Genomic DNA, 25,430 nt, shown 5'->3' on the forward strand with positions numbered 1-25,430 from the left:
TCCCCTCTCCCCCTTAATGCTAGATCTACTTAGACCTTTCTGTGGTGAAAATATTTTATCTGAGGGAATTTCCAAATTGTTCAGGGGACTAACTGGATTTCCAGCCTGGTCTTATTGCAGCAATGTATGCCACTTCTCCTTGAGTATATATTTCTTCATCAAATATTGTCTCCACAAAAAAACTATTTCTGTTGAGCTCTTTTAGGAAATAGAGAAGGGTGCTGGTCTACAGCTTTTATAAGATAATACCTTCAGAGCTGCCATCTTATGATGGTTTGGCAAAGCCCAGCAGTGGCATTTGCAATACCAGAAGCAAGCTGCTAATCAACAGATTATGGTACTGCAGTAAAACTAATCATTGCTGCAAAAGGATGCCGTCCTTTCCTCCACCTCCTCTCTGTACTTCAAGACCGCTTGAATTTGGTCACTTAAACTGTGGGAGGAGCTGTTTCCTGCAAAAGTGTCTCCATATTTCTGCATTTGTCAGTGTTTCTGGTATATGGTGTTATTTTTAAATAATAATAATAATTTTTAAAAAGTCTATATCAACAGGATAAATTAAACACAGCCTACGGAACTCATCTACCCTAGTGATTGTTTTGATAGATTACAGTTGCTGGAAATCTGCACAAGTTGTTTCCCATGTTTCTTCAGCTGTCTTCATGTTTCTTACAACCATGCCGTGATGATATTCCACCTTTTTGTTGGAATCTCACCCAAAATTTTCATAAGGCATTTCTGGCCCTTGTTGAGGTTTTTCTGAAAATTTTGCTTACTGATTTGCCCCTTCTTTGCACTCCCTGGAGGTGATCCAGCTTTTAAGTGTGACCCTCCCTGCCTTTTCACATGACCTTTGTTTTTGGGTTGTTTGATTTTGCTCCGAACATGTCATAATGACTTTAGCAAAACTGCTAGGAAACCCAAAATGCAAACATGCTGTGTATTTTCATTTTTTATGCTTCTTCCAAATCTCAGTGTGGTTTTGGTTGTGTTTTTGTTTTTCCTCCCTTTCAGCTAAGCAGTTCTTAGGGAAGCTGGTAACAGGGAAGCTGGTAACATGGGAAGAATTTCTGGTGTTAGGTATTTGGGGTGGGAAGTGACTGCCCAGTACTCAGGCACCTACTACTGCCTGGAGGCAAACCAGGCAGTGGTTACATGCAGGATACTCCAGAGACACTGGGGAAAGCTTTGGCAACCATCTCTTTACGCTCGGGTCATCTCAGAGGGACCTAGGAGCCTATGGGTAGGCAAGTGAACCCAGTCTCCAGGCTTGATCTCTCTCATTATACATACATGTGATGAGTAGTGGTCAGCAAGATGCAGCATGTACGTAGCTACACCTGTGTGCTTGCAGATTGTAACCTTGATGTAAGTGGAGTCAATACTAGGGACTGATTATGATACTAGCAATTTGTAGAAAAAATGAGGGCCAATTGTTTGATTTGTAATACTTTTGCGCTCACTGCAGTATTTGTATACGGTGTTCACTTTTTCCTTTTGTAAAAGTTCAATTAAAAAGGGCAGATTATCATGAATAGCTAGGCAGGTTTGTTTCCACGGTACTAGCACGTGTTGTCAATGTCCCAGAGGGATTGTTTGGACAGTAAAATTGTTAATGGTGTTGGTATTTTAAAAGTTATAATTAGCTTCTGAAGTTAACACCCTTTCAGTTCTATTGTTTTGATTTAAGTGCAGAGATTTGAGAAATCCGTGGTGTATTAGGACAATTATGAATAAATTTCCCCTACCAAAAAGAGGGTAAAGTTTTTCAGGATTACTGTTCATTTCGGAGGGTGCTTCAAAATCTAAATCAAATCTTAAAACTTGTCTGTAGCTTTTTAAATTGATATTCAGTAATGATAATTATCAGATTCCTGAATAGTTCATGAATCTTTGGTGGTGTAGCATGGTTATCTACCTCTTGCATATATTATGCATAGTATTTTAATGTAAGTTATATTCTGGTTTCCATTGTAATATTTTTCACATTTTGAACCAGGAAATGTAGTAGTTTAGTGTAGTGTAGTTTAGTAGTAGTGTAGTAGTTCAGTAGTTTATATACAACGCTATCGTATGCAATTCAGTCTGTAGGGCGAGTGTTTAGCACGCGTTGCAAGAAATGAGAAAGAGGTGGAGCTGGGACAGGAGGTCACCTTAGGTAATGACTGTACCTTCACTGTACAGGAAACCTGCTTCATGTCTCTTAGGTGCAGAGAGAACATTTAAGATAGATTTTCTCACTCAAATGACTTAATGCTGGGAATCCCTTCTGGGAGGTGTTCCTTTAAACTCAGCATCTGAAGTGTCTGTAGTGATACCAGAGGTAATAATGTCCAAAGCACGGCCTGAACACATTTTCTGTAGACTGATTCTAAACACTCTGCTTCTCACTGCTACTCTCTCCAACAGAGAATAAAAATTAAATATGTGTTAGCAGATGAAAGACGCAGAGATTCCCAGGGCTGTCTGTCAGACATTAACTGCCTAAAATACCTCGCACATTAGTTATGTCATTACAAGCCAGATGCTCCTTCGCCATTCCTTCACAGAACTCCTGAAGTTAGCAACTGATTTAGGATTAGTATTTTTAATTCCCTTACTCTCATCTGCCCTTTATATTCTCTCTTGGTGCCTCTCTGTGACCTCAAAGGAAAAACTACATGCTGTGAAGGTTTTTAATTTGTTGTTTTTAGAACTGAAGCCACTTTTTTTGTACTGTAATCATTCTACATTCAGTAGCACTATACAGTTCAGTAGCTGATTTGGCTCCCACTTTTGGATTAGTTAAATTTTCCCATAAGTTTGGTAGTCTGATTTTCAACAGATGTTTTGGGGCCATCCTCCTTGTAATGCCTGATGCTTAACGATGACCAGCCAAGTAGGGTTCAGAGTTCAGATCTCTGGGTGATGGCCACTTCAGACGTGAAGTTCTCAGTTTCTTAAAATCACTTACCAAATGTTTATCTCTCTTCTCCATAGCCTTCTAATATGGTGTAATGAGACAGATCAATACTGACTTCAAAGTTAGAAGTTGTCTGGTAAAAGCAGCCAGAGAACAAATATGCGTAATAGGACAAGCCTAATGCAGCTAAACTTGTCAGTGTTGCTCTTGATCAAAGTCTATCTAATCCATCTTATGCTTTGCTTAGACAAAGCAAAAAGTAGTTTGTTTACTCCTCTATAAAAATTTATATGGTGTCCAGAATAATTAATGCCATCATTAAAATGCCACTAGATTTGGAATGATGTGCAGCCACTCCTTAGCTGTACAGTCAGTAAAGGTTGGGCGTGTTGCAAAAGAAAGTTAAGAATATGGTTTTATGAAATGTGAGAGACTAGCTGGGTAACAACAGCTGCTAACAGCTTTTAACTTCTTTAAAGAAGTTGGCTGGTTTATTTGTCTGCATTAGGCTATCACGGAGCAGTTATAAAATTTACTAGGATATGGGAGGGTGGGGAAGGGTGAGAGAGCAAGGAGGAACAGAACAAAAAGGTTACTCCTGCAAGTTCTGATTTCATTTGAGAAGCCTGGAGATGTTAGGGAAGTGAGAAATGAGCTCATGAAATATTTTGTTCTTTATATGCTATAGACATGTAGCAATAGTCAAGCCTTTTTATTTCTGTAAAAATACTTGCAGTATCAGCAAAATGTACACCTCTTCAGTAACACACTGGCCAATAACACTTGCATCTAGTTAAGAATTAGTACAAAAAAATTGTGTCTGTCTTTGGCCCAATTATCTGTGTCACCAATAAAGCACTTGATAACTTCCTTGGAAGAAAAAGCTGCTCTTAGAGCTTCAGAAGAGAACAGTGTTTTCTCTTTGCTGATTAATTCATAATATCATATTCAATACCTGCCGGGTTTCAGCAAATATCCTGCTCTATCAACAGCAAGGGGAAGCCAATGCAGGAGAAATAATCTGCATTTTACCAAGCTTGCAAATAAATGCAGGAGACTTTTTGTTTGTTTCTGAATGGTTCCTTTGCATGGAATCAGTTGGGTGATGTTGTTTCCGTTGGCTCCAGCAATGTCAAGGCCATTGATGTTGAAAGTTTTGTACTGTTTTTCCCCATTGCTTGGAAAATTGTCTCCCCCCTCCCCCCCCCCCCCCCCCCCAAATCCCTGCCAAGCAAGCAGCTGTGAACAAAATTTCTCAGGAAAAGGAATTAGAAGTTTTGCACGCCCTTTGGAACAGGGAAAAACATATATACAGCTTTGAGAGGGATGAGTTGTGGGGTGTAAGTTCAGATCCTCTGCATAAAATGCAAGAGCATGAAATGGATGAGCCTTTTAAGGTGTCTTATTATGTTGAAAGGTGCAGGAAGGAATGGAAAAATGTAAGCAAAGATTGTTTTTTCATAATGACTTCTGGTACCTCGGTCTGGGAAATATTAAGTAATGCCTTCAAGTCTGAAGTCCAAACTTTGCTAATAAAGCCAGTAAGTAAATTTAATGAATGTGAGTCCTGCAATGGCATCTGAGACACTGGCAGAGCAATGGCAAGAACTGGCCTGTAGAATTGAATGTGTCTTAACTTTAATAGATGCTTCCCATAGAATTCCACGTGTTTTATTTGCACCAGGATTTATTTATTTATTTATTTTTAATGGGGGACAGTGAAATCAGTATCAGAATTTTGTAGATTTTGTAGAATTCTTTTTTCTTCTCTAGGCAAATAAATGCAGGATGTGAGTTTGCAGAAAATATGCACACCTATATTAAAGCCACCTAATATTTTCCATGCTCGCAATGGAGATTTTCAGTTGCTTGCAGTTTTGACAAGCTTTAATTGAGATTTCCATGACGTGTTTCTGCCTTTATATTGTTGTTATTATTTTTACATTTGAAGGGGAGACAATGTGCTTAAGTGTGTAAATGGCATATAAATAACATTTATGTATAATTTATGACCAGAATAGCTGTGTATGAATAGCTATAGTGTTTGTAAGGTTTTATTGGAACTTTATTGGAACTTATTGGATGTTTCATCCTCAAGAAATACCTTGTATGAGTGAGACTCAAATTAATCAAGACTGTGATATTGTGTCCAATTTATGTAATATTTTAATGTTCTTAGTGTTTGTGTTTTTTTGTTTTGTTTTTGTTTTTTCTTTGGTTCATGTTCAGGTAAGTCAGGGTGGAATAGTGCAAAAGGATATGGAAAAGTCTGTTTGTAATTAAAGGAACACTAATTGGACTGTAGGGACTGTGTGTAAGATACACTAGTCTTTCCCACGGCCACACCCTGAGCATATGATCTTTAACTGAATTCATGGAAACATTCAGACTGCTTCCTACAGATTGCAGCTGGCACTGTCTGTAAAATCTGTGCTTCACAAAGAGCAGAGGATTTTATGTGATAATGTGCAGTGATACATTTCATGCTGCCGCAGCGTTACTATCCAGCTATGTGAAACAGATGGAATGCGCAGAAGGAAAAAAAAAAAAAAAAAGGAACAAAATATGCAAAGCTTCGTGCCCATGGAACTAATACTGGACTCCTATTAATGGTCATCCTTCCTTGCAGTTCTTAGTCAGAGGAGGTGAATTAGTGCAATGCTTGACCATCAAATATGCATGTGGCTTACAGACTGCATGCCAGCTAAATTGTTAGATGACACGCCAACTGCTTTTGCTATTTCAAACTTCTAACATCTTTCCCAGCAGCATAATCTCTACAAGTAGCATTTTTCAGTGGCACAGCATCACCTTTCTGTTAACAGCACGAAAACATAATAGGATGTCAACTCAAATCTAAGGCCAGTTAATTTTTCATCCAGTTAATTTTCCATCCAGTTAATTTTTCAGATTCCAGCAGTTGTTAATCTCTGGTATTTCAAAGGAAGAACTAGGGCTCTGTACAGGAAAGTTGATGGACGAATATGAAAATTCAAAAAGGGCTAGTGTCTTAGTTCTTCCAGGTAAGGACTGCTGTATACCCTTTCAGGTGGAAGAAATCTAAGTGGTATTTCAGAAAAGACACAAACATTATTTCAGTCAGTGGTAAAGATAATTTCTACTGTCCATATTCAGACTGATACACTGGCCTCATGAAAAAGAGAAATTACACATATAAAACTAAATGCACAGTGTCAAAAATAATTGATCAAGATAACCATGTAAAATATGTTCTGGTTGACTGAATTTGACTCTAGTTGTCCAGATGGTCATCACTAATATGTGGGGGATTGAAAACTTCTGAGACTCAAATTTACACTGCCACCAGTTGTTCTATGTTCTCCACGTGCGCTTTCAAATTGGAATGGAGAATACATTGGGTAAATACCATAAGAGAAGTTAATGTAGTCACTTGGTAGCAGTTTAAAGGATCTCAGTTCTCATTTTGTTAAGGTGATTAGTTAATTACTATGATCCTGTAATTCAATTCTAAACTTTCTAAACTAACAGTGACTCTAGCAAAACAAGTGTTTCTTTACTCTGAGAAGCTTGAATCCATGTCAGAGTTGTGCTTATGTGAATATTCCTCTGGGTGTGGTAGGGTGTGGATGAAGCTGAAGGGAATTCCCATTTAGAAGACTCTGAATGACTGGTGGGTGATATTGTCTCTTTGTCAACACTAATGTTAATACAGATTGGTGGAAAATTACCTGTAAATTATAATTGGCTATAGCAGTATCTTGGTACATGCCTTCACTTGAAGGAATTGTGTGTATGGTGTTTAAAAAAAAGCTTTTTTGCTCTTTCTGCTTTATGGCTATGTTAAGGTGATTTCTGCAGCTGGTCTGAGAGGAGAATGTGGAGAGAGAGAGAAGGAAAAAGACCAAAAGCTGTGGTTATAGATGTAAAGTTAAAAGCTTTGACATTGCTGTGTTCTTAATCTGTCCTTTGAGTATGCACCTCCATTCTTTTCTGTCATTTGCAAGCCCTGGCTCTTCTCTAAAATCATAGGCCTTGATTTTAGAAGTCAAGGCTAATACCAGTGCAGGTCTGAAGACCCTGCTTATATGGATACGCAATGCAACTAGGAACCATTATTCACTGCTATAAACTTCTAAAAAATATGTGGAAGCTAATTTCTTTCCATATTATTGGGATTAACGTTTTTTAACATTTTTGAGTCTTGCAATCTTCTTTCTGGCTAACACGCTCTGTATGAGTCCAGTTTATTTGTTGATCAAATGCCATTTGAGGAATACAAGAGAGGAGGGGAAAAAAAAATAATAATAATAAAGATAGGAAATAACTGTAGGTAATTAAAAAGGAAAGGAGACAGGCTTCAGACCACTAGAATTCAAAAGGTTGTTTTTGGCTGCTGCTTGTTCTTGGCTTTTGCTACAGGACAGATTAATAGTTTTGATAATTTAACATAATATAACTTGTAATGTCTAATATTCAAAGGCTGAAATATACCAGATCTTGCACTTCTGACTTCTGGCATGTGAAATTTTAAATTTAAGAGGAAATGTTCTGAACTGTGGTGACTTAGGCTGACCTGGTAAAGGCTTTGAAGTAGCTGGTTGTTCATTTTGTTTTGAATATGTATGCCAAGCTGAATTTTTCTAAAATTGCTATAAATTTGCCTGAACTTTTTTTGGTATAGTAAATGCGTCAGAAATAGCCTGTGAGAGAAAATGCCAGTGTTTGGTATGAACTTCCATCTGAAAGTTCATTTCCAGTGAGACCAATTATTACTGGTGAAAAGATGAATACTTTGGGGATATTTTAGTTCTTCATATTATTTTTTGTTTGTTTATTTGTTTTGAAGGGTTGTTGATGTTTTTATTTTAAAAAAAAAAAAAAAAAAGAAATTCAACACAAAATCAGAAGACCATAGTGCTTCAGACGTTTCCGTTGAGAGTTTACCTCTGTTTGCTTTGTCATTTCTGTTCGAGTGACTGACCAGAGGTGAACCCAAAGTTAGGACACCGGTCCTGGTGCAGTGGTTGCAGCAGCCCTGTGTTTATGCTGGCATAAGCAGTTCCCTTTCCTGGCCACCTGCTACTTCTCCATCCTGCTCTGAGTTGTTGGAGTGGCACGGTCCACCTAAAAATTAGTAATTTCATAAAAAATCATCTTGGAAAACATTATCAAAGTATATTTAGAACTGAATGAGAGTGTTTTTGTGTATATTTATATGTAAATATTCACATTTCTAAATGTGAATCTAGGAAGAACTCTGGTTTAAAACCTGTGAGTTTCACATGAACACAATTAATTGCCAAGTTGGGTTGGGGCCAGTGAGAAAAAGCCTGAGCAGTAAGGTTGGGACAAACAGAAGTTGTGATGCACTTTGGTTAACCCATTCTCCCATTCCCATTGCCTTGTTCTCACCTTGAGAAAGTTCTTTGAACTGTAGAAATATTGTTCCTGTAAAATTAGCATGTTTCAATGAAGAAGTAAGACACACACACAGAAAACTTTCTAAAGGGGGCCAGTTGAGAGGATGACTTCATGCTGTAATTATTTTCACAAAGAAACCTGTGGTTCCCTTTCGGGTCATTACTTGGTAAGCAGCATTGAGCAGAGTCATTCAAATAAAAATAGTGACTGCAAGACATGCACAGAGCAGCAGTTCGCTCTGCACTCTTCAACAAGCAGCATCTGGCAAAAAAGAACTTTAAACATCTGAGCAAGGGTTTTTATACAAGTGTTTTAAGGTCTATTTGAAGAAGTCATGAATTCATGCTGCCGGTGGTTTAATTCGCTGATTTTGTTTGGAGGTGGAAAAATCTTAGGAGCCCTTAGTATGCCCTTCCCACTTGCACTGCTGCTGAACCACATGGGATGTTTATGGGTTACTCTTTTGTTGTTCATGTCAGCAGGCACAAGCTGAGAGGAAAGCAAGGTGGGAAACTTTCTGTTTGGCACACATGGTTAAGGTTCACAGTTCTGATGGTCGCAGAAAAACGTCCTTAGTCTCTGTATGCCCTCAGCTAAGGGCTGTGCCCGCACTCTGAAATAACTGCGGAAACTTGGCCTCTCTATAGCAGCAGTATGAGTGTTGGTGTTCCCTGGTCCAAATCCTTGCCATATTCATGCCAGAAGGAGCTGTAGAGGGAGACAGGAAGAGAGAGGGAGCCTTTGGAACAAAATGCTTGATGAAGGCCTCTGCTGAAAACTTTATGGCTTCTCTATTTGAATATGCAGCTGGAGTGCAGTGACAGGACTTAGACTCGGTGATCCCCGTGGGTCCCTTCCAGTTTGAGTTAGCCTATGACATTCTCTGATTTTCATAGAATTTGGGCCTGGGCAGGAAGATTCAGTAACTCCAGTGACATCCTCATGATGTTGGCTCTACTGTGTAATTGACTGGGTTTGGGGTCACGTTAGTAACACGTACCTGTGAATTCTGGGGTGCAGCAAATGAGGTTTTGCTGCATGTGTCTGTGAATATCTTTCTGCAGCTTCAATTAGGTTTTTATTTTTTGTTGTTGAACACAGGAGAAAATACAGATTGGCAAGTGGCAAGAGAGTAATGAGGCATTCAAATATACCTAATAAGACGACTGTGGGAGCTCTCCAGCTTTTTGATATTATTAGATCCATGGAAAAGAGAAAATGTCATGAGCAATCCCCTTCTATTAAAACTAACATGTTAATTGTCACATCCTTGTCACAACACAGCAATTGCTTTGGAGGAAGAGAAATCTTAAGAAAGCTTACTGAATATATTTTAAATGAAGTTTTAAAAATAATATACCAGCAAATTACTCTAGTAGAGAAAAAATAAATAAATAAAAAGTACCACCAAGTGCCACTACTAATCATCCTAATCAATCAGCTCTTGGAATTTAATCTGTCATTATTCTCTTTTCATCCTCATTTCTAATAATAATCTTTCCTACGGTGTTTGATACTGACCACTCTAGCATTTTACAGATAACTTTATTCAACGGAGCAACCGTCTTTCTAAGTTTCTTCACACTTGTATGAATGCTAAAGGATTTAAACATCATGGATGGAGAACACTGAACAAAATGTGAATTATGCCTAGTAGCATACATAGCTATGTTGAAGGACTTTAGAAATCAAGGCACAGTTTGCGTTTGGGCTATGGGGTGAAAAGGGTTAAGCTTGTGAAGTGAGCACAACAAGTTCTTCAACAGAGTGATAGACAAATAGCACTCACAGAAAAATCTGAAGGCACTAGTAACTATAAAATGTTGGAAATCAGAGCTGGATCCCAGAGAATAGGCTGTAGAACCTCAGTGTCAGTCTGTTGCTAAACATTTATTTACCCAAATTTTCATTGTTTTTATTTAACAACTCAAGAAGGAAAGCTTTTGGGGTGCTAGTATTACTGTGTAAGACAGGAACTGTAAAACAAAAACCAACCAAGAGAAACCCTATCATTTTAAAATGTAACTAATGGGGGAAATATTATCCTGAGTTATTCGTTATATTTTGATAAAATATGTAAAGAAAAGTGGTACTGGGGAACTGATTTCTACAGTAAAGGTTGTTTTATGTTAACTGACAGCTCTTGCTATCTCCTTTTAGGCTAGAAATAAGGCAGTTACATTATATTGTGCTGTTGAACTCTGATAGAGGTTTATATTTAGAAGATAAAATAATCAGTACTATTGGCAGAAAATATTTAAGAACCAAGAAAACTTTGTGAAATGATTTTGGAACTGTGGAGTTCTGTGTCTCTTGCTTATCTTAGATAATATTACTTTGCTTTGGTATTTCTAACATTCATATATGCATTTATTTGACACAATTAAATATCTTGTTAATGATACTGCTAAATTGTAACTCTATTAATCCTCATTTGAGTTGTTGTCTGTCTTCCACGTGCAATTGCAGCATTTCATACTGCTGGCTGTGTATGTTCTTAAGTCAACAGAAAGTTCAACATATTTGAAAGGGGAAGGTAGAGCCTTCGTAATTTAGAGAAAAGGCATGGAAAGTACAGAGGCCAAGAGAAGACCTATCAATGTTAAGAGCAAGGAGGAAATGTCTTTGTATTTCTCTGCTACGTAGACAGGAGTAATATTGCCCCAAGGCAGAAATTGCTGAATATTCCAGGGGAAGAACCTTGTGGAGGATTTCTCCTCCAATCCCTTATTCTGAGGGTTTTGTTGAGGTGGAATAATTTCATTTATTTATTTATTTATTTATTTTTGTGGTGATTATTGGTTGGGTTGGGTTGATTTCTTAACTGGACCTCAATAGCTTGTGTTTCTTCTCCAGATAATTTAAAATGTCACCCAAAGCTCTGAACTGAACAGAGGAGGAAAAGTGTTACAAAATAGTGAGTCATGTCTTTCCACCACACCAAAAAAATAACACCGCCATCCCTTTATGATTGGTTCTTATGATTTTAGGTATTATTAGAAATGGCCAAGAGTGTTGTCAATAACTGCTAGTAGTGTCCGTTGGATGTAGGAGAGAAAACTTAGCTGAATGGTAGCCAAAAGCTATTAATGGGAAAAAGTACACAGAAGTAATTTAATCCATGTAATCTTATCTACAGATGGTTCTGCAATCTCTGCAAGGCCTCTGGCAAGCTACTAGAGTGATGGAAAAACAAATGAACAAACAATCTGCATGCTAATAGAATAAATGATGTGAAACATCTTTGGGAATTAGACCTAATTTTCTACTTGCAGTAAGCAGGAGATCTTGAAACACGCATAACATGGCCTAGGAAATAAGCAGCCAGTATTTTCTCATACTGAGCTAAACTACCACTTAATGCATGATGAAGTTGGTCTAAGATAATAAAACAATAAAAATGAGGTGCCCCTCTGTTTCTTCTCCATTTAGTTTAACTTATAATCCCCAAGAAGAGAGTAAATACTGTTGTGCCACAGCTGCTCCATGGGCAAATCTACTAGAAAGAAAGGTTGAAGGAAGAAAGAAAATTTGTGTGCAGAACAACGAATACAGCATTTTAGGTAATATCTCCGTGCGCGTGATCAGTGCTGTGAGTTTGGAGAATGAAATATTGAAAGAAACTGGGCATGTGGTACTTTTGGTTTATTTCCTATCATATTTTTCACGGTGGTGATATGAATATTGCACCTTTTCATAATTACTGGTTCACTTGTGGAGGTCTTCAAGAGCAGTGTAAGTATCTTTCTTCTGCAGTGCAGGAGAAGATCTCAGTTTATCCCTTTGCATTTCTCAGGCAAGCTCTTTGCACTGTTCTATCTTGATGCTGCTGCTTGCTACCAGTCAGTGGTACACACAGCGATCTATTCTAGTACTCCTAAGGAGCTGAAAATGGTATGAGGAGCATTTTTTTGTTGTTTTTTATGCAGTGAGGTTTCTTGGAAGCTGTGAAGAACTAATGCTTCTGTCCTGTAAAGTCATGTCAGGGAAGATCACACTCTTTTCGTCTCCTGTCTCACTGGTTTTAGGAGTCTGCAAGTGGTGATACTGGGTCTTAGTTCAAAGTGGTGGTGAGCAGGGAATTCTAATGTCATGAAACCCTGTTACTCAGAGTTTGGTAGATTTGTTCTGTAACTACTAGTCTTGGGCCTTATTAACCCCATAATTATTAGGAGGATAGAGAAATTCCCACACACAGCTGTGAGATGTTTTGTGATACCATCAGAGCAGTTTGATCCAAATCTTGGCAGAAGTTATTCCCTCAGAAATCAGAAGAGCATTTTACCTGATTAGGGAGATTTCCAAATTGCCCTGGATTGCTCTCTGTGTAAGTGTGGAGACTTACACAGTGGAGTCCACTTCCAGAACTAAATGAATTTGGTGAGCAGAAGCCCTTATTCTTGAGAATATGTCCCTTAATGGGCAGTTGTTCTCTCAAGATTTATGTAAATGGAGGTGCAAATGACTCTAGTTCCATTGGAGACCACTGGATATTTCTAACAGTGTAAGGCAATTCAAATCAAGGGTGTTTGGAAGGGGTTGGGCATTTTACAACTTGTCTTTTTGCCTGTACCTTGGACTGAAACAACCAAACCTTGCCTGGGGTTTGAAATGCTTTGAATCACATGCCCCTCTCTGAAAAAAAAAAAAAAAAAAAAAAAAGAGAGAGAGAGAAATAACAAAATAGCCTGCATCAAAATAGCCTGTATCTAAGAGGGAGTCCAACCAGACAAAATCAGAGTGCTAGAATAACAGGAAGAGGGTGAAGAGTTTTTTGTGTTTTTTTTTTTTAAGAAAACAGCCATTTTGATCCCTGCTTTAAGCCAGAGAGGAAGGATATACATCTATATGTGCACGTTCAGCCTCAGTGTTGCAAGATTATAACGTTGCTACGAGCTAATGTGATTTCTATTGAGAATGTTTTCTTTTCTTGGGTGAATCAGAGATGACCAGACAATTAGTGAAATACATTTGTGCATGTGAATGAAGGTACCTGCAATGATGTAAGTATAGGTAGGCTCTCCCTCCCATGCCGCCCATACGGAGCTGCACTCTGACTTCAAGTTTAAGGGTAACTGCTCTAGGTAGAAGCCTGAGGTTTTTCTTGATGCATTAAACGTGGTCAAGTGACTGAAGCTCAAAACAGTATTTTTCCCCTTTTTATTTTTTTACCCTTTTGGTTTGTCATTGAAATGGGAAGTGTCTGGAGCTCAGCAAGGGCGACATTTATTCTTGGGAGGATGGGAAAAGGTTAAAAGTAGAAACAGCTGATGAGGCAGGATGGATGGCTCTGTAGAGAAAGCTGGAGGAAGAGAAATGTGAACATCTGGTAAAACTACACCAGTGACTTTTTTTGGCTAAGTTCAGCTTGCAGTTCCTTTTGAATTCATTCTTCTTCAGTAGATGTCACTGCTATCAGTGAGAAACATTGCATGGGCCTGTGGAGTATCATTAATTTGGGCAATGGAGAATGCAATCAAGACAAAAAGCAGGCAGTTCGGGGTTGCTGAGTTGTGGTTTTGTTTTTGTCTTTGGTTGTTCTTTGTTGTTTTTCAGCTGTCTCGGTGTTCAGTACAGCACATGCTAAAAACAAAAATGAGATTTTGAAGATCTGATTTGCTATTGAGATTCGCCATTCTCTTCCCACCGACATTGTGTTTTACTGGAAAAATCAGTAAGGCAGAACTGTCCTAGTGTGTCCCCACCGGTTTACAGTTTCCTTCAACACACCTATCATGTAAATCACAATCCTGATGGCCTTTGTTCAGATCCCCACGGTCTGAGTGGCACTGGGGGATTCTGAATAAGCCTCTACCATCTTTTCCATCAAGTTAACTTTCATTACACTCAAATTAATCACGGTCCAATAAAGATGTCCTCTTATCCCTGCAGTAGAGTTGTCAAAGAAGTTTAATAACAGAACAACAACTGGGGAAGCATTATTGTGTAAAGAAACCTGACAACGTCTCTCATTTACTGTTAATTTCCTTGCCTTGTGCATCTCCTACTTCCCAGCTGGGAGAGGCAGAGAACACTCCAAGAATTGTGTTTGGTTTTCAGCTCATCAGAACAGATGATTAATAAAAGCAGCCTTCCTTTCTCAGGAGTGCTGGCTTGCTACCTCAGTCAATGAACTGAGCATACTGCTGGCCATTCCTAAGAAAGTGTTTTATCTTCCTGTACGAGTTCTTGTCCAAACCAACTGGAATAGATTTTGAGTGAATGAATTCATCTGATGATGCAAGAAATGGTTTGCTGAAGTCCAAATAGGCATCTGAATGACCTTCACCCTGCATTTTGTAATTAAATCCAAAAGTAGTGATGTTCGGGAAGAGGATTTTTTTTGTCTATGTATAAGTTTTTGGCTTTGCAGTTAGTAACTGTGTGGACTGGGTGGAAAGCATTGAGTGAATTATAGACTTGACTTAATCTTTTATCTCCTGGGAAAAATTAAGAATTTAATGTTGGATACTGGAATACTTGATAGGAAATGTCTACAAAACCACTGGATACATACATACACTGCCATTCTGTATGTGTCAGATAGTGATTTTTGCAATAATCAATTCACTGTAGTTCTCATCAGATATGGATTTTCTGAAGAATTATTAGAGTGCGTTGTGAATATATTTCATGTATGTCAGTTGGTTTGGTGTTTAGTGTTTTAAGAACCTTCAGAACAGCATATTTGAATTTCAGCGCCCTGCTGAATTACCTGAGCAATTTCCAGCAATCAGCGTTAGAGGATTGCATGCCAGCGGTAAAAATAGAGAAAGATTAGTGATACACTTTTACTCTGGGTTAAACAGGTACAACAGTAATTGATTTTACAACAGGCTTCTTGTATTTTTCACCAAGTTTTACAATAAACAACAGTGATCTCATATTTTGTGGTGTGTATAGCCTACAAAACGCTGTTCGTGCTATTACTCAGAATTCTATTCTTCTATTACTCATTCTATTGCAAAGCAGGTGGTCAAGGTGCTTAAGAAATCATTTTGTATATTTTTGGCTTTAGGTGCATTGTGCACTTCAAGAATCAAATTCTAGAATAGTTTGTACTGTCAGATAATTACAGCTTTCCTGAATCATTCTGTTATCTATGTATTTTACAGCTACTGCATATACAGAAATTATTTTACAGCTAACAACTATCTCTTACGTTGCCTTTTTTATTCTTACAAGGTTGTGACTTTCAGTTAAAGCAGCTACCTACTAGATCTGTTCTTCCAGAAATGGCAATTTTTTAAAAAAAAATCAGCTGGTATGAAGAGAATAGGAAATAATTGTGTGTGTGTGTGTGTGTGTGTGTGTGTGTGTGTGGAAATTTAAGTCTGATTTAGAGTAAACCGAACTGCAGCATGGTGTAGTTGCCTGAAGCAGAGATGTCAAGGAGCCAACTCAGATCTTGGCCTTTGAAAGCTGTTAATTGCCACATATTTGTCAGAGTGGGTACCAGCTTCCCAACTGGGACAAATCCTCCAGAGAAGTGGAGTCAGCTGAGGCAATGGCTGCCTCTTCCTGCCTCCCCTGTGAGAGGTGGAGGTGTTGGTGCAGCAAAAACCTGGCTGCTGGAATTTGCTACTGGTGAACTGAGGGCATTTTCTTCACATCATGTTGTACATCTCCATGTATATCACATGGCACCGTGTGAGAATAAAATTCAGTGGATTTCCATTGATTTGTTCTAATTCAGAAAGAAAATATCAAGTCTCTTATCAGTTCTGGCATTTGTCATTTACTATTTTTTTTCCTGTTTTTTACATTGCAGTTTGAGTTCATTTGATTGCAACATAAAATACGCTGCACCAGATACAGAAATGACAAAAAACTGGATAACATTTTTGCTGTTCTTCCTCTTGGTTACTATGGTGAGTTTTATCTTTTTTTAAAAAAAAAAATGAATTCCAGTTGGTGTGTAATCCAAGTGTGTTCAGAACACCAGAGAGATTGCTATTTTCTAAAAGCTAATAAGTTCAAATACAGTTTCCACAAAGTAGGATCTTTACTGCCTTATATCCTCCATTTATTTCCTATGCTAACAAACAGTAATTACCTCTGTTGAACCCAGCATATCTTTTTCTAGCAGAGGTGTTTATGGTAACTGTTGACATGCCTACATCAGCCAGAAAACTACAAAATCAGATCATCAGTAGTAAGATTTAAGATCACTTTCCTCCAGTAAAATAATATTCAAAATATAATATTTAAAGTGGTTGAAGTTAAAGAAACTTTTATCAGTTTTTATGTGAGTAGTAGATCCAAATTCATTAAAAATACATTTAAAAGTGACTTTTTAAAAATAAGTCTTATTCTTCCTAGTTTTTTGCCACTGCCATACCAGCTGAGGGGCATCAGAATATGACAGATGACTTCGCTCAACTGAGTGTTACACGGAATAAAATTATGACAGCACAGTATGAATGCTACCAGAAAATTATGCAAGATCCCATTCATAGGAAAGAAGGTAGAGTTTATTTTCTCATAAGGTTTTCCAGAGGGAGGTGGTTAATAGATATAACTAAAGTAATCCAGGATCCTTTTGTTATATTAGTCATTGCTTAAATTGGTAACATTTTTTTTCAGGTTCTATTCATACCATATTTTAGCAACATCATTTTGGAATTCACAGTAATACTGTGTCTTACAGTGTATGTAATGCCCATTGAACTACATCCACTATATCGTAAATAACACACAACTTTTATTTCTGATGGCATTAGAAAATGATCATTTAAACAGATATCCAGATTAAAAAATGGCGATCATTTCCAACTGTATCACTTCTGAAAGCATTGAATGGTTGGGGGGGGGGGGGAGGGAAGAGATAAATACACAGAGTATTTTTCTCTTCTGAAATGTTTCTTTGGAGAAAAGCTATGTCTGGAGGTCAGAAACAGATACAAGTATGGCAGTGTAAGTTTATATCCAGCCCAGGGCACCACGAGTTTAAAAGGATCTGGACAAGTGGGAAAATCTCTAGATAAGCAGAAGGGGAACTATGTGATGTTTGAAATACGCATCCTTTGAGATAGTTTAGGGGGCAGGGAGAAGATGTTATTACATCTTGAATAGAAAACTGAAGGAAGATGCAAAAATATTTTCAAATCTGTAGGTCAGTCATTCTGCATGCCTACATGTAGATATTAAAAATCTGTGTGAGTGCAGTGAGGCATTGAAACGGGCTCCAGAACAAGGACTCTGTGACATCCCTTCTAGGCTTCTAGGATACCAGTGTGTTTTCAATGAGCTAATAAACACGTATATAGAGGCTTGGTGTACATCCAAAATGTAAATACATTCAGTAAAATGGTCTTTGCAAACTTAAGGCTCTTTGTTCATGTGCATTATTCAGTCTGAATTGATGTATTTTGCTTTGCCCAAAGAATGTGACCCTTCCATGCTCTAAATCTGACGAGGTTTGTAAACTGTAGATGTAGACTGTTTAAAGGTAAATGATGATGTATTCTAAAACACGTTCAAATAAGTATATGTGTAAGAAGCTGTTCCTATTACATGAAGTTATAATTAACTGTTGCTAAATTTTGTTTGCTTTTTTTCTTTATGAAGAAAACTCATTGCTGCAAGTGAGAAACTTAACATATGCAGTGCTGTATCTTACTTTTGAAAGACTTATCTTTCAAAAGATATCTTACTTGTGAAAGGAGGGTTGTTAGATTATTATCGGGTGTCCACTTGCTTGTAGGTCCTTACTGTAACAGGACATGGGATGGCTGGTTGTGCTGGAGTGATGTTGCTGCAGGAACTGTGTCAGTACAGCGTTGTCCTGACTACTTTCAGGATTTCAATCCATCAGGTAAGTGTGCATGGGCTTCTGCATCAACACGTTGTTTAATAAAAAGCCTACTCTTTGCTCCACTCAAGTCACTAATGTACTAGAATTTAACTAACTCCAAATCCATTATCTGCACTTTTCCCTCTATCACATAGAATACTGGCGAGTTAGTCGGTTTTGTTGTTGTTATTTTTGCTTTGTTTTGAAATGTGCCTTAGTAGGATTCTGTAGATGAGGAAATACAAATAGAATTTGGATGACAGTTCTTTCTTCGTAGAGATGAGGTTTTCCCTCTGAGAGATAAGCAGAAACCTTATTTATTTTACCTCAGTTTAACTGTTGAAGTCAACAAAATTTTCTCCAAATGAATCTTTTCCTATTTCTGTAAGCTTAAGTTTGCATTTGTGAGCACGTGGAAAATGTCATAGATGTCAACTCTTGTCTGCTTCTACTGCATTTAGTATTTCCCAAGGTCTTTTGTTGCCTCTCTTCATTTGATTAGATAGAAGTCATTATATGGTCCCGGAAATTTTCCAGTCTGGCTCTTGAGCAGTTTCTCTATTGATATTTTCCTGCCTGTCCAATCCTAATTTACAGTGGTAGGATGTCAAACATCAGTTTATGTCATAGATGTTAAAGAAGCCATTCCTGTCACTTCATCTGGTAGTTCTGCAACAGTTTCATATATTTTGATACTTAACTGGATTGGAAGAGGAAAATCTATTTGTTTTCTTAAGAAGAACACATCATCAGTTGCCTTTGCCAAGCAAAAGCAATAGCCTCTAGTTTCTCAGAATTCATAGTAACAAGCAGTGTCTCTCTAGTCATATTAATAAAGCTGTCATTTGCTTGCCAGTCTTTTTTCATGAAATACTAGGCATCAGGAAGCAGAACTTCAGTGCTGACTGTTGTGTTTTTGTCTTGTTTTTCCTTGTTTTTCTGTTGTTTTTCTTTCCAACTACTTTGGCTGTAGAAAAAGTGACGAAGATCTGTGATCCAAGTGGGAACTGGTTTAGACACCCAGAAAGCAACAGGACATGGACAAACTACACCCAGTGTAATATCTATACGCATGAAAAAGTGAAGGTAGGAAATGTACAAATGCATGTCAACAGTTAAGAAATTGGTCTGAAAAATTTAACATCTCAAAAATTAGGCAGCAGAGTTAATGTAGCATCAAAATGCAAAAAGAAAAAACATGCTGAATAAAAAGGATGAATTGTTCAAAGCAGACTCAAAAAAAAAAAAAAACTTTCACAGCTGATTTTAATTGCGTGATTAATATGTTATCATTTTTATTTGTGGGTATTTTAAATGTGAACTAGTACTAGTGCTTGTCTATGGCATCCACAGTCCCCTACTGGTAAGCAAAACGTAATCCTTAAAAGAACATCTGTTACATTTTGCTCTGTAATTTTGAAATAGGGTATAAGCTCAGCAGAACTGCAGGATATTTGCACTTCTCTGGAAGACCTGCTGAGTGCATGGGTTTAACCAATTAACTCATAGTGACAGATTTTCAGCAGGTCCACAAACAGTTTTATTTGGACTTTACATCTTCCAGGCAGCATTAAGAAGAATATTTTTTTAAAATTTTGTTTTGTTTTCCAACGTAATATGAAAAGCAGAGCTAATATTTTCTGTTTCACAAAAGTGTAGGCAAGCTGTAGTTAAGTGGATTGACCACAGGATTTTTGGAGGCCAAAGGTTAGTCAATGATAAGATGTGTTAGCTAGGGTTTGTTTTCCCTTGTGGCCCTTTCCCTGTGAATGTCTTGTGTCCTGGCTCACAAGAGCAATTTTTTTTTTTTAGTTTTTGAATTACTAAGCTGCCCACACAAATGGAAAAGACATGCTTTGTGAGTTTTTTTTTTTCCTATGTATCAAAGGTAGATTGTGCACACTTATTTATGTGGGTATCTATATAGATGGCACCTTTATAGACTGTAGTTTAGCTTGGATGCCCATCCATTGACAAATTTAGCAAAAAAAATGTGGTAAAGCTCTAACTGCTTTCTGAGATAATCTGTGATATGTGAGGGTATAATGGATACAATTGCATATTCCTATCCCCCACCCCTGCAAAAAGCCTCTATCTATGTCCACTAGTAGTATTCATAATGTTTATAAAACACATTCAGTCATGGGAAGAATCAGTAAAATGACACCATAAATGCCCCAAAAATAGAAATATAAGGATAGATTGTGAGTGAATTTAGGCCTCATGGAAAAAAGCACAATAACAGTAGATTGTATCAAGAATACTTCCATCTAGTCTAATAGGGACCCTAACTGCTTGCATCATTGCTGTCAGAATGTTTAAGGTTATTTACCAAGAAACCATGTTGAGAAAAGGTGATGATAAAGCACTTTTGCATTGCTTTTTCTCAAATTAATTGAGTATGTCCATGGCAGTTTAATTCTGCTAGTAGAGATATATCAACTCATTGATTCTTGCTAATATTTGACTAGAAACTGAGAGAATGTTATTCAGAGAGGATTAGATCAATCCAGGTCTTCCTGTATGAATAATGTGAGGAGCTTCTTTGTGGCCTTCTTTCCAGGCAGGTTAGATAATGCACAATAAACGTGGCTGTTGTCCATTGCTCAATTCTTATTGTCATTGTAGTCCCTAGCACACCACTACAGTCCCTCTGTAGTCCCTAGCGTACCACTGTTTAGGGCCAGTTCTAAATTGTGCAGAAATGCTCAAAATCTTAAACATGCTGCTTTGTCTTAAATTGGTCACTGAATGAGGTTGCCATGTGGGATGTGATATGGACCTTCCATAGAAATACATACATAGGCAGTCTTTACAGTTTCAGGGGTAGCACTTGTTTTTTCAATTCCAGATTTTTAATGAAAATTTCACTTAAACTACTGCATTGCTTTAACTCCCTTATTACATATTTAAATAAATAATAACTTGAAAAATTCGATCTATTCTACAATTCTTACTATTCTACAAATAGGTACCCTTGTCTCATCTAATAACATTTCTTAAAGCTTTATCTTGAATCTCTTTATGTGATTTGAAAAGTCCATATAAATGTAGCAGACTGCAACCATTCTGAGCTTAAATTGGAGTTACAGGTTCAGAGGAGACACAGACTGTGGAGTATATGAGCCCGTGGGTGCTCTTATTCTTCCTAACAGAATGTAGATAATTATACTTTATTGTGGTAGTAAAAGGTTAAACCCAAAGATCTTCATTTTCTTATGTGCAAAATGGTTACTTTGTATTTAATGCCAAATAAGTGATTTTGAGAGACAGATTCCATAATTGAAAGCAGAGTTTTGTTACTAGAGAAAGAATTGATGTTAACATGTGTATATGCCAAATATTTACCAGTTGTTCGTTTTTATTTTTGCTGTGCACCTAGCTTTTCATAATACTGGAATTTGATGGTAGATTTATTGAATAATAGCATTCAGTCCTTACTGGTTTTGAGTCGCTATTTTTTTTCATTCTTGAAATGAAAGCTAATGTTCCAATATCACAATCACAGCTTCCTTGGAAGGAAGTATTTTTCAAATGATAGAGCAAATTATGAGCAAAAAATAAATAAATTTATATGTAAAGCACACTATTATGTTTTGCTTAAGAGATGTATAAAAAGATGAGTCAAGCCTCAGACAGGAGAGCACCCAACACGGCAGCCTAAATAACCAGATTGATATAAATACTCAGAAGAAACATAGTGTATAGTTTGTTTTTTGTTTGTTTTTTTTTTAAAAAAAAAAAAAAAAAAAACTAAAAAAAAAACCACTAATGTTTAAACTGCTAAGTCATAGCAACTTCAATCAATCTGTTATGTGCCCTACAGAAAGAGATTTTAGTAAGATGTTGATTTGCAGGATTCTGGATTTGATTCATCATTATCAGTAATGTTTTTATTATCTTCATCCTGTTATAATCATTTTTTAGGTAGAAGAGATGTGCTTGTGCTTATTAATAATAGTTGTGTATGCATCACAAGTGGTTGATTTTGTTCTTGTATTGCAGACGGCTCTGAACTTGTATTATTTGGCCATCATAGGACATGGTCTCTCAATTGCATCGCTTCTGATTTCTCTTGGCATATTCTTTTATTTTAAGTAAGTATTAGTAAAATTCTTTACTAAGTACTAGTCATTGCATCATAGTTTCAATACTTTTAGAACACTAGATATCCCAGAAAATTAGACAGAACAAGAAGGTGAAAAAAAATCAGTATATTGGATTGGCATTGAACATGATGATATAATAAAAATTTAGGTTTCTTTTCTCAGATACCTGATTCCCAGTTCTTCAGATTAAAAAGTGTAGCATATGTTGAAAATGGGAAATGGGAAAATGGCACTAGAAAACATAACAGTTATTAAACAAGCGTTTGCAGGGGAAGAAGGGTTGCTTGCTTGCTTGTTTGTTTGTTTTTAATAATAACTGAAGGTGTGGGTATGTCAAGCATGGAACAAAGTAAACAGCAAATGGAAAGCAAAATACTGATGATATATGATAAATAAAGTAGTATTCCAAAGTAGGTAGCCACAAAATATGATAAAATGTAAAGAAAACAAAGCTAAGAGCAACATTACGAATGGGAATAAAAAGAATAATCCCCCCCTTTTTTTTATTCACCATATTACAACCGTGATGGTATGCCTTATCCACTGACTACAAGTTAATATAGTATCTTCTGGCAAGAAAGTTTGAGCCGTATATTACCAATGTCACGACAAAGTGCAGCATACTGCAGGGATCTTTTAAAATTACATCTGCTTAGTACTTCACATTTTGCGAACTCTTCCTGTGAAACATGTTTTGTTTTTTGTTTTTTCTTAGAAGTTGATGAGGCTTAGTAGAAAGCTGAAACCAGGATCACTAAAATCAGTGTTGCCACATGAGCAGAGCTGAGGCAAAGTGCAGTGCTGTCAGGGATGAGCTGTGAGCTCTGCCAAATGCTGCACTGCACAGTGCAGGCTTTCCGTGTTAACTCACAGTAGTTCTATCTGCATCGATTTTCATTGGAAAAGAAGGATCTGTTCTACAGACTTGCGTGTTTCTTACCACTACCATCTCACCCCACCCTTAATTGTTCCTAATATGTAAATATGAGTAGCACATATACCAGTAATGGTGGAGCTGGGTCAGATTTTGCTTTTCTCATGCTCTGGACTTTGATTTGATTTGATAGGGGTCACAAATATCTGCTAAAAATCATCCTTGTTAGTCACACCTGGCTGGCTATCATGTTTCCAATTTAGATATGCATTATTTGCCCAAATTTGCAATAAATTCCTAACAGTGTTTCAGTTTAGTAGCTTCTCTTTGAAATACAGTATTCAAGATTACTTCCCAGCTTTTTCTGACTTGTTCCCAACTATTTCCAAGTTCACTTTCCCTCCACAAAATCAAAACATGAGATGGCCCCAAGTCTTTATAAGGTTGACTTTGCATTAAAAAAGTGCAATGCTATTACTGTAAACCTCACAAGAAAAAGTTCAAGATTAAAAACAAACAAACAAACAAAAAAACAGCTCCCATGATAGAAAAAATGCTTTGACATGGACTTCTAAGGAGAAAATAAAAAGGTATTGAATGTGATTTTAAGAGCTCAGAGGCAGTAAAGAATGATTTTTCTGTACTCTAATATGAAAACCAAGCCAATTCCATCTCCACTTGTGGCACTTACTGCAAAAGAAGGTGGTTTGCTTTGCTACCATTATAACAATGTTATGTTTGTCATATCCTCCAGGGATTTTTTTCTCCCTCTGGTAGAAGGATCCTCTATCCTCAGAGAACCACATGGAATTAATCCAGATCCACAAACCACAATTCTAGACTGTGGTTATGTTCAGATATAAAAGGAAATTGCAAAATTTAAAGGAAGCTAAAGACAGTTCTCTACAAGCTGTTCTCTTGGGATGTGCAGTTCCTCTAAAGTATTTTTAGTACCAGAAGGATATTTAAGGATCTCGATTAATACCAGGATGTGTTATGTATTGGCTGAACGTTGTGTAATTATTCATAGCTTTAACAGGTGGACTTTTATTTTTTCTTTATTTCTCTTTTGCTATTGTGTGTGGGTACTTACGAACTTGTCATGTTTCCAGATAATTTATTCTGTTAGCAGATTGATAGTTTCCAGACAACATTTGCTGACTTGCTGACCATTAGAATATCTCTAGGGCTGATCAGAAAGATGGGGTATTTCTCCCTAGGAAAATGGACTTTTTTTTTTTTTTTTTTTTTTCAAATAGCTTCAGTTTTTCAAGTATAAACTGTTTAGATTTTGACCTTTTTTCAGATTTTAGTGCATTTTATTTTTCAGTTGAAATTCTTTTTCTTCAGAAAACTATCTCATTAGAAATACTTTCCCAGTCAGTTCTCCAAATGGGTTGGAGTTCTTGTTTTGAAAACAAGCTATAAGCTTGGAACTCTGATCTTCTTATCTGATAATTCATCTATGACAGATAAAAGTAACTTTTTGCAGTGGCTCTGCATTCTCATTCTGTTATGTGCTGTAAATCATACATGGTCTTACAGGAAGTTTTTCTTAAAATAATTCTAAGGTTGTTTTCATAAGAAAAATAGGCTACAGAAACAGAACAGAAGAAAGGGAAGCTATAATTTCAAAGATACACACACAAACAAAAAGCAACAAAAAATGAAATAAAGGAGAAACTGTTAATCAAGCATCATGTCAACTCACGTGACAGCACTCACAGAGGTTAGCAGCACTACAACACTAAACATGGACTGGGCAAACAGCTGGATGATAGATTGATAGATACTGGGTTCCTAAGTAACTCTAAGTTAATTTCAGCTGAAAGGCTACTTCCCCTCATGTGGATATATGGATCTCACTGGTGGAATCTTGCTGTATTTGAGTATCTTAAAAAAAAAAAAAAAAAAGACTCCAAACACATCTGGGTGTTTTTGAACATGTTACCTTTTTTTCTTTTCCACAAGTACTGGAGAAATGCTTTTTTCCAGAGTGCCCAAGACATACAGGAGTCAAGTGAAAAGAGGAAATATTACAATTTAGCAGGAGGTCTATTTTTATTTTTCTGCACAGGGTTTAATCCAGTGATAAGTCTTTTGAATGGTCTTAGATCATAATTATGGGAATTAAATGGTTAAAGAGCCATTCACAGCCTGTCACTAAGAAAAACAGAAGAAGGTCTATAGGAAGGGTAACAGAAAAGGGAGGGTGGGGAGGCTTAGGAAGAAATCCTTTTATTACCAAAAGCAGTCTTCGTTTTTAAATGTCAGCAGTCTTGCTTTCTTGTTTCTTGTCCGGTGATCCTTTCAACCCTTTTATGCATGGGTGGAGGTGGGTGTGGA

General features: G+C 37.1%; 1 protein-coding gene and 1 long non-coding RNA gene across 4 annotated transcripts in view; one reads left to right on the plus strand and one right to left on the minus strand.

Moving 5' to 3' along the window:
• CALCRL (calcitonin receptor like receptor) overlaps nt 1-25,430 on the plus strand; it is a 60,209-nt gene that overhangs the window by 17,836 nt on the left and 16,943 nt on the right. For both annotated transcript variants that reach the window (XM_035332035.1, XM_035332034.1), the window contains exons 2-6: nt 16,077-16,176; nt 16,628-16,772; nt 18,012-18,122; nt 19,075-19,187; nt 22,107-22,198. In XM_035332035.1, coding sequence (XP_035187926.1) covers nt 16,126-16,176; nt 16,628-16,772; nt 18,012-18,122; nt 19,075-19,187; nt 22,107-22,198 — 512 coding nt within the window. In that variant the 5' untranslated portion in view covers nt 16,077-16,125. The remainder of the gene's footprint in view (nt 1-16,076; nt 16,177-16,627; nt 16,773-18,011; nt 18,123-19,074; nt 19,188-22,106; nt 22,199-25,430) is intronic.
• The window catches only part of LOC118170081, a 56,014-nt gene continuing 44,056 nt past the window's right edge, over nt 13,473-25,430 (minus strand). The window contains exon 7 of one of the 2 annotated variants that reach the window (XR_004752479.1): nt 13,473-13,595. This is a non-coding gene — a long non-coding RNA (uncharacterized LOC118170081). Of the gene's footprint in view, nt 13,596-23,559; nt 24,266-25,430 lie in introns of those variants that run through there. The other variant, XR_004752477.1, reaches the window with a different exon arrangement.

Source organism: Oxyura jamaicensis, chromosome 7 (assembly GCF_011077185.1).
Source record: "Oxyura jamaicensis isolate SHBP4307 breed ruddy duck chromosome 7, BPBGC_Ojam_1.0, whole genome shotgun sequence".
Lineage (NCBI taxonomy): Eukaryota > Metazoa > Chordata > Aves > Anseriformes > Anatidae > Oxyura > Oxyura jamaicensis.